Genomic DNA, 12,816 nt, shown 5'->3' with positions numbered 1-12,816 from the left:
CAATACATCGAGAAGAAATAAATCGACAGGTCCAAGAGCTACTAGATACGGACGTAGTGGAACCATCAATATCTCCATATAACTCCCCGTTATGGATTGTGCCCAAAAAAACCGATTCGCAAGGAAATAAGCGCTGGAGACTAGTCATCGATTATAGAAAATTGAACGATAAAACGATTGGCGATGCCTTCCCACTACCCAACATTACAGAAATATTGGATCAATTAGGAAGTGCAAAGTATTTTTCCACGTTCGACCTGGCATCGGGCTTTCACCAGATCCGTATGTCACAGGAAGATGCCCACAAAGCAGCATTTTCGACACCATACGGGCATTTTCAATTCAAAAAAATTCCCTTTGGATTAAAGAATGCCCCAGCAACATTTCAACGGTTGATGAATTCAATATTATCTGGTCTGCAAGGAATAGAACTATTCGTCTATCTGGATGACATAGTGATTTATTCCACGTCTCTCCAAGAACACGAAATTAAGTTCAATAAGTTAATGGAAAGACTGAGGAAAGCTAAATTACTATTACAACCTGATAAGTGCGAATTTTTACGACACGAGGTGAATTATTTGGGACATATAATTAGCGAGGATGGCGTGAAACACGACCCAAAGAAAGTCGAAGCCGTATCAAAGTTTCCACGACCGAAGAGGGCGAAAAATATCAAACAATTTCTGGGACTAGCAGGATATTACAGAAGATTTATACCCGATTTCTCCAAGGTCGCGAAACCATTGACACAACTATTAAAGAAAGACACTCCCTTTAAATGGACAGAAGATCAGGAAAACGCATTCAATAATTTAAAGACAGCGTTAGTGACGAAACCCGTCCTGCAATATCTAGACTTTTCTAAACCCTTTAACCTTACTACAGACGCATCAGGATATGCAATAAGCGGTGTACTGAGTCAAGGGCCAATCGGAAAGGATTTGCCGATTGCGTATGCCTCAAGGCTATTAAATCCCGCCGAACAAAACTATTCTACCATAGAAAAGGAGTGTCTAGCAATTGTTTACAACGCAATGCACTTCCGACCGTATCTTTACGGAAGAAAGTTTACCATCGTAACCGATCATAAACCTTTAGTGTGGATGCATTCTATCAAGGATCCTACTTCAAGAATTTGGAAATGGAAATTAAAACTATCGGACTTCGAATTTGATATTGTATACAAAGAAGGCAGGGCGAACGCAAACGCAGACGCATTATCTAGGAACCCTCCGGAAGTTTGTTTACCAATCAGAAAAAGAGAGGAAGTCTCACCGATTCGCTATCCAGTCTCAAAAAGATTTGAAATAGACACATCAACGGAAGACTCTCCCATATTCGAAGCTAAACCACACGTCTTGCCTCAATCCAGTGATTCTAAAAATCGAGGAAAGGGTTTTACCCGAAAACATTTTACAATAGAAGAAACTCCCATAAAGTATTTAGACCAAGCATTAGCAGAAATCGATGTAAGTACAGATAGAGAAATAACCAATCGAGAAAAAGAAGACACGAATACAACAAGCGAAAAAGAGACCTCCACTGTAATTCCAGAACTAATTCAACAACGAGAAAAGGACGCAAGACCTACGATAATTGAGGAACTAAGAATTTCAGAAACCCGAGACTCATTTGCGAGAGTAAATGACCATAAAGTAGTATTTATAGATATGCATGGTGTCTTCTCGTATACGTGAAGAGTAGAGACATTTACAGGAATACTTTACTTGTATCTAGAAACTGTTATCCCGTTTCGCGTATTCGTGTATATTATTTTAAATATTATTTTCAAGGTATACCATAAACAATATCGCGTAAAAAGATCGATAAATTATGCTGGCATGCGTATCTTTTTACTTAATCTTATCGTAGTAGGTACGTTTAAACGCGGATTTTGATTCGACTATGAAATTTGAAGTTTGCTGTTAAATATACGCGCAAAGATTAATAGCGTGTTTTCCGAATTACAATGTAACTAATAAAACGAGATAAGATAACGCGTTAGATAGATGCTAAATTTTCCAAACTTTGTATTTCGCAGTATGCGTTATACGGCATAAAAGCGATACAAATGCGTAACTATTATTTTAATTATATTCGTTGGAATATATAGGATCTTTTGTCCGGCGAATAGTCAGATTACATTGTTGCGTAAAATGCTTAACTTGAAAGCGGCGCTCGCGAGTACATTTTGTTCTATATAAAGAAGCTATTAATTATACTTGACAATGAAAGTTTTGTCTATCCATACGCAATACCGCGATCGAAGAAAGTTTATCGCGATATATTAGTCTGTTTAGAAGCGACGAGGGAACATCGTGTTGGCAAATGTATTAGCAGGATATTCAAGAGAAAAGAAGCAGGTACACAAAGAGCGTAGTTTAAGCGCGTTGGATAGCACAGGTTCCATTGAGTACGCGAAGAAATCTCGAAGATAGGGTTCACGGTGGATTTACGGCGTGACGGTCGCTGGCGAAGCGTGATATTTGCACCTTTAAAACGGGTAATCCACGGGTTCTTCACGGCTGATTACTTGGCCGTACGGCGGAGAATCGGATGGTTTTCTTGGTTGCTCGAGTAGCGTTCCAGATTGTGCGCATTTCGCGATATTAGAGGAAAAGTAATGGCACTGAGTGGCAACGCGGGAGGAGCCTGCCTCCTCTGGCTAAAAGTACCACGGCAAGAGGTTGGATCAACAGCTCGAAAGATGAGAAGAAGTGGTTAACGTGCAGCTTAACCCTCCCCGAGCCACGTAATGAATAACAACGGCATGAAGTGTTTGCCACGGGCAACAAGGAAGAACTTTCCAGCAAACTCTCTCTCTCTCTCTCTCTTTCTCCTCTGTTTACAAGGTTTAATTAGGGTGTTTCAATTGGGACAAGCGCGATGCCCACTACAACGCAATGTGTAGAATAATTCGTTTAATAATGCGCTTTGCGCTTTGACCCTCGGCTTCTCATAGTACGAAAACGCTCTCCTACGGTACTGTCTAGCTAATACAACTCAGGAAACTAAGGAACTATAATTATTGCACATTGATCGTCGAATATTTTGGGATATCGATGGGAAAGTTTTTTGCTTTGGCACGTAGAATAACGATTATTTTTGTATTGTACGAACTACATGAATAGCTTGTTTCAAGCAGTAAGGTACGTTCGCCACCCGAATAGGCTTTTGGTCTCTTTACGATGATTGTGAGCAAGCAACGCAAAAATAAACTTCAAAAGATTCTTTGTTTACCATACATATGCAATAAATATACTTGAACGTGGTAGGTACACGGCTAAGGACACGAAGCAACTTTTATCGCTGGATTTTTCACACATGTTCATTAACAAAACTGCGTATCACGAAGGTAGCAATTATGACGTAAATTTATCAAGTAACAAAAATACATTTAGCTTGATAATTGGAAAGGAAATTCAGCTTCATACAACGCGAATTTTTGTAACGTTCTTCGTCGAGCGCGTATTGAACGTTCGTAGATCTTGGCGCATACGTGTATGTAGATGTTTGCAGGTGTTACGTCGCGTAACACTCTACCTAGCCGAGGCCACACACCGCGGGCAATATGGCAACCAGATGTCTTCAGATACTCGCAGCGTATCCTCCATAGTTTCAAGGACCTTCCATAAATCTCATAGATTTCCTAGAAAAGGTCCTTCAAACAAAACAAACATCTGGTTCGGAAGAATTTCTAAAGACTATTGTCTACCACGGCTTAACTAAGGAAAGGTAGTTTTTCTCACGCACGCTGCAACTTTCCTCCCACTAATCACTTTCTCTCGAGGGCGGTTAAGACCCTTCGTTTAACCAATTAAAAACGAAGCCTATTCCCTTACTCTCCTAAATAACATCGGCACCAACAAATCCGATGGTCCCGTGCGCTAGACACACCCATCCTTAGCTTTCCTCCGACACATCATCGTCTCCCAAGACAGTACTGATTTTACATCCTTCGAACGGTCAACATCCTTCGAGCGGGTATACACACCCGTAGATCAGTCACTCACTCATCTCGTACATACGCACCAGTGTAACTGCCTTCGTTATAAGTTGTGGAATAAACGGTGAAATATAACTTACTACTGTGTCATATTCATTCAACCACCTCTGTTATCTTAACCGAAACAACAAACGACTACTTCGCGGCGTCGATTCACCGAATCGTAGCGAGAATTTACGCCTCTCGCTGACGCGTTTTCCTCGCGACCGCGTCTCTCCGCGAACGGTCGTAACAGCAGGTTTGGAATATAGTTAACGATAATTGTATTGTTATATTCGATCGATGTTTTACTTGTGGTTCTTCGGGTAGGCAATGAAACTCTGGTACAGGCAGTTCGAATCTTGAAAATCGTGTAACTTTACGTGCGACATAATTCACCTGCACAACGGTTTCGACGGTTACAACGATGATCGTTCAATTTTGTTTCTCAATATTATCCTATAGAATTAACAAGCGTAGCTATGATATGATACGAAGGTATGAAATTTACGATGTTATACATATTTGACAGTTTCTATGAATCTTTTTTTGCTATATCATGCAAACGTTATAACGTATCTTATCGAACAAACGCATAGCTGATACTGGTCATTATGAAATTAATATCGAAGAATCACCCTACAAAATACGTTCTCCTATGTATCCGATAAAAAGTAAAAATATAGAAAAACCAATAATCTCAGTCTGAAAAGAGAGCAAATGCCATAAACGTTATTCTATGTTCCGTGTGTAAAAGAACGTTGTTATAAATTATGCAGAAGTATGGATATTTAATATTTTTGCTATAGAGAAATTCACTGGTTTGCCTTTGGTGATCGAGCCGATACTTCAAAGAACGGATACTTTGTGCAATTTTAATGGTTCATTTCACTGTATCGTATGTGAGAGGCATATGTAATATTTACATGGCACGATATGGTGTACTTGCAATAAAATCAGTTCGACAGTCTCGCTTTTGCACACTTTATATTCGTGGATAAAGATACTGACGAAACTACAATGGATTTGCAAAGCGTACAGCGGAAAGTTGCCAACTTCTTTACCAAATAGGTTACAGGGGGTAAGAAATTCCGCTAACTTAAGATCATTTGAACTCTCGTGTGTAAAATTCAACGAGACGTTTCACGTGAAAGAAATTTTAATGCGCAATTTGTTTCGAGAGAAAGTCAAGTGTCTCGGTGAAAATACATATGCATATGGAAACTAGGACGGTCCTTTAATCGTATACAAAATAAGTTTACCCTGTTCACCTTGTTTTATACGAAATTTCTTCGCCAACAATTTCGCGCAAAATATTTTCAAGCGATCTTGCGACCAATTACAGCTTTCAAGAAATTCTTAATACGCGACATATGACGCGACTTTCTAGCGAAACGTTTCCCGTATATCTTATAAAACTATTTTTATCAATTTTACGTTGTCAGATCGCGCTATGAATTGTGCCAGAGCACTAGAAAATAAAATTATAATATCGCGAAATACGTATTTGTTATATCTGTGCTAACTGTTAAAGTAATTATTAATACGCGTTATAGTAATTATTTATACGATATTGCAATTCCACGCATCAAGTTATATATAAAAAACTACTTTTCGTGGACAGTACGATTATGAAAGATGTTTAGGTACAACGGAGGATCGTGCGTCGTTGTCAATTAAATTGAACGAATACTACGAAATACGAAGTGTCTCGAATCTGAACCCTTATTCCCGTTCGCACGAGAGTAAAATGAACGAAAATTCTTTTCTCCTCAGAAAGATCAAAGGCAGATCGAAACGCCGAATCGTTTGTATGTTCTAGAAAATTAGTGGTTCTCTTGGCAAGATTTTTTTATCTCTTTGCTCAAAGATATCTAAAGTATACAAATTAAAGTTACAACATTTAATAACTGAAACAAATCTGAAATATTTAGATCCCATTTCTTCGACTATAGTCATGCAAATATGAAATTGTATAAACATCCTTAGTCAAGAGATAACGATAATAGTTAACGATTGTGCAAAGTTGCGTGGCAAGTGGCAGAAGCGTAATTAACTATGTTACCGATGCGTCCGCCTGAAAGTGTTAATTTTCCAACAAATATTTTAATGAGTAAAGTTGGCGACTCGATGGTTTAGCGTATTATTTTGAAGGAATCCGCACGCGAATTGGAAACAAGTGCTTGAACACGAATCTACAAATTTTACTGATAAACCGGTGAGAGTCACAAGGTGAGTGGATGTGAGCGGAGAACAAGGCACCCGGTTCGAAACTCAAAGCCAAGTTTCTTTAACGATGAAACCAATGAAAGCACTACCTACTAGCATTGTAATCTGTTCGAGAGCGCAGTCGAGCAGCAATACATCGTTGAATCTTTGCGCGTCTACACGCGCGTCTATACACGCACAGTACAGCGAATTATCTAGATGGCGAAAAGCGCTGGAAGAAGTAGTTTGTTTCTCCATTGGCATAATACGTTATGGCAAATAACACGTTATTATCAGAAAAACACGAACGAGAAAATATTTTTCTCCATTTTCTTCATTTCAATGTCACCTTACGATTAAACAAGACAATTTCAATATGGCATATAGATTGGAAGAGAAAACAACCTATTAGGTTCAAAGATGTTTAAAACCAATTGATAAATTGACGAAGCATTAAAGTGATATGGAAGCCAAATGTATAATAATCGAGCGATATTTTAATATCTTGGATATTCTAACATTACGATGTAACATATTTTAAAAGTCTCGAAGGGAATAAAAGAAGCACGTGTTTATCTCGAAAATCATATATAAAGACAATTTTGTAATATCAATGTTAAAGCTACTTCGCTGTAATAAATAGAAAATGCGACTTGCCATGTTTTTCCTCCGTAGAGCATAATCGTATATGGTAATATCGTAAATGAAAGCAAAAATAAAAATATGAGCCGCCCGAAGGGCAAAATGATTATCTCCGTTTGACGAACTTTTTTTTAAATCTTGGCATCGATAAAGTCCAGCGGTAATTTTAGCATCGGTAAAATTCATCAATGTACAAACGTGTCATAAAATTTTAACGTTCTTATAATAGTTTATCGACTCTCTACAACTTTGATTTCTATAACTTCTCGTTCAAATGATACGAGTTTAACTTTCATTGTCTACCATGCTATGTGTTGAAAGAGAATCAGTGGCAGACTATACCCTGCACATTTACCCTGACATTTGTCAGTCTGTGTTTTCGTTACTTAGTTATTTATCGTTAATTTTACGCGATTCTACTCGATTTTACGGTTACGTGTTTTTCCTTTTGTATCGTTAAAAGTATATCTTACCAAGCAATTTTCATATAAAACACAAGCAATAATTAAGTATTTGAACGATCGAAAATTGAAGTAAATCTTATTCGACTATCAGAAAAGTACAAATAGACACTATAATTTCCCTCGAAAACAGCTATAATATATATAAAATATAAAACTTTATGAATATCGATAATTGTGTGAAATTGATTACAACGTGTTCGCATCTAGTATAATATTTACATAACGACTTGATCGATTTACGGGTTACTATACTTATACCGTGAAAGTTGCGGTTGGAAAATTACCGCTTGGAAAGCAACCAACTCGCATATACCATACGTGATATACGTGTGTAGGTGTTAACAACGCATTAAATGAGTTAGGAACATTTATCTGTACCTGTCAAATTATATCGCGACTAGTTACAATAATTATTGATTGCGCGAACATTATCCGAATAGAAGAATTTCAAGTATAATTTAAATGTCTTCGAGTCAGATTTGTTTAAGTTAGGCATTTCAGACTTTTACACGAAGTGTCCCTAGCTTTAATTAAAAATATCTCACGAATTGTCCATTTTTTATAACATTTTACCTCAACATTTTTCGACGTGGAACGTTCCAAAGAATCCACATATGTAAAAAAATATATATCGTTTCGTTAAAAAGAACAAAGTTCGTCTTCGTATGTCGTCTATTCCTCTGATAAAAAAGCTAATCACGTCAAATTATGTTCTCCCTCGGAACGATCCAAATTTTATTTGAAATATATCTCGTTAAGTCATTGTTTGCGCGATAACCAAAGTGGCTGCAATTACGTGACCCACCCTGTATACGATATATACGATGGGTTCGTTCGTAGTTGCATCCGATTATTGTCAACAGCACAATAGCAATGTCGTCTTTGGTCTCGTTTTGATCAGGAAAATCGCATCGATGCGTTATTGGAATCTTTGTTCACGGAAGATTTCAAATAAAGAAGTTTCGTCGTTGCATTAATGTCGTTGTCTCGCTGATACGAAAGCGAGAGCGAAAGCGAAAGCGGAAGCGGACCCCACTGTGGGGTTACTGGGTAACTGGAAATACTTTTGAAAGAAATTTCTTTGACGAGTATGCGATGATTATTACTACGATCATCGAACGATATTATACATACTTGTACGAAAGAATATGAAAACTTAGATTTCGAAAATTCAGAACGATGATTAAATTCTCGATAATTTACGGTTCGGTGCGCGTTTACGTGCACGCTACTGTTCTTTCTGACCTACTAAATAAGAAACTTGATAATTTATTAGAACGTTTCGATTATTAGCACTGTTATTTGAAAAATGAAAAGGAATAGAGCGAAGACGGTTGAATAAAACATTAGAAAAATAATTTCACGAAATTGTAGTTTGTCACGATGAGGTAAAATTAAATAAACTGCAATAGCGGAGATGTTAGAGAGCCGCGTTGACTCGGTCGACTGGGGTTCGGATTCGTGGCCAAAGGGCTCACGGCACGGTTCAAGTTCCGGTTGATCATCGGCCGGCATTTCTGCAACTCGATTTATTCGCAATTACGTTGTACTTATTTCAGCGTGGTTCTGGTGGTTCGGAACCCATCTAAAGCTGTAGCTCCCACATGTTTAACCATTTACAAGCTCGTCTTTACTCGCTCCACGTGTGAACGTTTACATTCATACTGGCATACTTAAAGAGACCAAAACCTCCGGCAAAAATGAAAGTATGGACGTACAAGTTGCAAAAAGTAGTTACAAATAATCCTGACAGTCGATGCGACTTTAGATAATATAAAAGAAACTAAGATATTCGCGATACCGACGATGACGTCTTTGTCAATTTATATTCTATACGGTTAATGAATTGAATATCAATAAATTCCACCACTGACGAATCGGTGGTACTTTACGATCGCTCGATCAACCAGAAGAGAAAGTAAAATTTTGTTCCGTGTTCTATGACACGTAGTTGACTCGAACCAAACGTTGTTGGAACAAACAAGTAATAATTATTTATCGCCATTCGAATTACAATTATATTACTTGCTTTTGATGCTACGCACAATTACCCATCGACGATGAGAAGGCGATGTTTAATTCTCCCTGTTCCTTACAAACCAAACTACGCGAACCGTGCAAGATCGAGCTGCGAAACTAACATTGAATCAGGAAACAGCCAAAGGGAGTCTCGTCAAAAAGTTCGATCTCGCATTCGACGATTACGCCAGTTTATTTCTTATCATACAAATCGTACAGTTTCACGAAAAGCAGTTTGAGCGATGTACACGACATGACGTGAACGATTTCACGAGGAAGATAAAGTTCTATAAGTAGTTGGTCCGTCGTAGCCAGCACGCAGACGATTTCGTAGCTCGAATATGGCTCGCATTTCCGAAGGGGGAACCGATTAAAAGGAGGAGAGAAAGAAAGAGAGAGAGAGAGAGAAAGAGAGAGAAAGAGCAGAAGACTCGTAGAATTATATTGCCGTAGATAGGATGCAAGAGACCGCCGCATCTCGAGAATACCAATTTGATTTCGCTAGAAACGCCGGAAACGCAGCCGGAAGCTCGTAAAGTATACAAGCAACGTGGTCAACGAACCTTACGTCTTGCCGCTGCAGACTACCGGAAGTACTGTCCGTTACGAAAGGGTCGAGTCGGAGGCGAAGGTACTTAAGGAACGAACGATGACGCATCCCGAGTCCTTTTTCAGGCACTGATGTGGTCGTAAGAAGGATCATGCACGTTGCTCGACTTTTTGTCCCGACTCGAGCATTTTACTAGAATTCGCTAATGAATGCTGACCTTATTACCAACTTATACAAGGTTCCCTTTGTCTACCAAGTAATAGTTTGGTCGATTTTGGAATTCAGCAACTTTTGTGCTCGTTGGTTCGATTAGTTGTAATTTGAGAGTAATTAATACAGAGTTAGTTTAGTTCCGAACTTACAAGTTTGATTATTATTGGCAAATGTTACAACATCGAATTGCTTGCGCGAGAGCCTTTCAGAAGTCAGACTATAAATTAACTTTACTTTTTGTTGCGTCGCATGGAGCAGCGGAACCCCAGCCAACGCTACCCGGCGGCCAGCGGCCCACCTACCTGCTTCCAGACCCCCAATAAACTCAAGGACCGGCCATAAAACGTCACCTTCTAGCTAAATTGTTTCCAGATGTGTGTCGAGCAATCTAGTTGTCTAGAAGCATTTCGGTTTATGTCCGGATTAGCAAAATCCTTGAGTTTGTTAGGCTATTAAAAAGGGCTCGGAAAAGGCAGGTAGTCACCGAACGAGAAAACCCAACACATAAACATAGGGTAGAAACGACCGGTTTTCCCCAGCAATAAAATCACCCCGGACACTGGCGAGAAATTCCTCATGTCCTGCTTCTTTAGCGGGGTCACGACCAATCGGCATCAAGCTTTCCTTCGGGGAAAACTAAGAGGGGTCAGTCAGTGAATCAGTCAGGCAGTCAGTCAGTCAGTCAGTCAGCAACCTCGGGAAGTCTCAGTTCGCAGCAACGATTCGCGCTTACGCTCTCGCCCTCTCATCCCCTGATCTTACGTTCTAACCGAGTCCAACCGTACCCCGGTTTCTGTTAATTCACCACTCAGTATATACACAGTATCTCAATAAAACACAACTGAAAACCCGTTACAGCAGTGTGCACTTCAATGAACCACCTCTATTAGCCTAAACGCGATAGGGGATCGATCATCTCGCGGCGTCGATTGAACAATCGTAACAGGAATTTACGACTCCTGTTGATGCGCTTCTACACGATCGTGTCTCCCCGCGAGTGAAAGAACATTTTGGTCCTTCGAGCCGGATACGTGTCAGCGAAAGAGTGCACCCCAGTGACCACGCAACATCAAGGTAAGCTCGCTCAAATTGTCGAAATCCCTCATGGCTCCCCCTCAGGAAGAACGCGTCCGGCAATTGCTGCGGAAACGCGAAGGATTCAGACAAGAATTAGAAGCGTTTCGCACATTGCTCAACAATCACGAGGAAGGGACACCCGTGCATGCTATTCAGCGTAATTTGCAAGACTTAGAGGGAGAGTTTGCATCGTTCAAAAAGAGCCAATGCGAATTAGACGACAGAGACGAGGGTCAAACACTGAAGGACCGGGTTGACCTACAACAGAAGTTCTACACCATCGCCGGACAGGCGTCCGCCATCCTTGAGAAGGCAAACAAGCAAGCAGAACCAACCACCACAAATCTTGCAACAAAGCCATCGGACATGTCATGGCCGGAACCCGTCGATTTGCCTAGAATTCAGCTACCCACCTTTTCTGGAGCCTACGAAGATTGGCCGGGGTTCGCGGATCAATTTCGCTCCACGGTCCACGATAACCCCCGCATAGACGACTGCAAGCGACTGATGTATCTCCGTTCTTGCCTAAAGCATGGGGCAGCTCTAGCGATCGCGTCATTAAGCAATGCGGCAGCTAACTACGCAGTCGCCTGGGAAATATTAGAACGACGGTATAACAGACCAGCCAAAATTGTCGAGAGACACTTGCAGGAGATATTTGACGCAGCCTCCTCAGCACGGATAGCACATCGCGATTTGCAGTCCTACACGACCAAGTTGGAAGCTCATTACAAAGCCTTGGCCGCCATCGGACAACCAACCGCAGATGCCCTGCTTTTGCACCTATGTACCGCCAACCTTGATCGGGAAACCGATTCAATATGGAAGGAAAAGATCAGGTCCACACCATTCCCCACGTTCCCGGACTTCTTGCAATTCTTGAACGATCGCTGTCAGGTCATAGAACCTGCAAGAACGACACGCCCACCACGAGGGCAGGCATTTGTCACGTCACGATCACCGCCACTCTGTCCAATCTGCCATGGACCACACAAAATTTGGCGCTGCAACACCTTTAGGACGAAGACGATCGACGAACGGATTCTAGCCGCCGAGGAAATCTCAGCGTGTACGAATTGCCTGCTACCAGGACACAAATTGCAACACTGCACCTCTGGCTCTTGCCGCATATGTGATCAACGCCATCACACGCTCCTACATCGATCAGACGCGCCAATGAGCAAGCAGACGCCTCCCACCACGCCCCCAAGCACAAGGAAAGCTCCGTCATACCATCCAAACAATTCATTATCCAACTCTCAACGACAAAACAGACAATGACTAAGACGGGCAGGCGCAACAATGGAGACCAACTCACGGACCATAACCCCATCCAACGACCTGTTAACCACTGCACGCGTCAATATCCTAAACCACAAAATCCAACCAGTGCGCTGTCGAGCCCTGTTAGATACCGGTTCCACTATGAATTTCATAACTGAGCGGCTTGCAAACTCATTAAAACTCCCCCAATATCAATGTTCGGTGCCAATCGGAGCCCTTGACACCCTATCAGTCACTTCAAGGCGTTACATTACAGCCACGATCACATCCTCTGACCAAGCCTACCGACGCACACTGACGTTCCTAATCCTCCCAACAATCTCGACACTGATCCCAGACCAACTCATAGATCGTTCCGCAATCACGATACC

The 12,816-nt window shown here is 40.8% G+C and overlaps 1 protein-coding gene across 1 annotated transcript; it reads left to right on the top strand.

Moving 5' to 3' along the window:
• The first annotated feature begins 11,188 nt into the window (after positions 1–11,188).
• LOC143304611 (uncharacterized) lies at positions 11,189–12,442 on the top strand. The gene has a single exon (XM_076627121.1). The coding sequence runs from the start codon at positions 11,189–11,191 to the stop codon at positions 12,440–12,442; it is 1,254 nt and encodes a 417-aa protein (XP_076483236.1).
• The last annotated feature ends 374 nt before the right edge of the window (positions 12,443–12,816 follow it).

Source organism: Bombus vancouverensis, unplaced genomic scaffold, assembly GCF_051014615.1.
Source record: "Bombus vancouverensis nearcticus unplaced genomic scaffold, iyBomVanc1_principal scaffold0043, whole genome shotgun sequence".
In the NCBI taxonomy this organism is placed as follows: Eukaryota; Metazoa; Arthropoda; class Insecta; order Hymenoptera; family Apidae; genus Bombus; species Bombus vancouverensis.
Note: the sequence above shows the minus strand (reverse complement) of the source record. Positions and strands in the feature narration are given on the sequence as shown.

What these genes read in the sequence shown, in the direction of transcription:
- LOC143304611 (XM_076627121.1), top strand. Translation starts at nt 11,189, where the DNA reads ATGGCTCCCCCTCAGGAAGAACGCGTCCGGCAATTGCTGCGGAAACGC.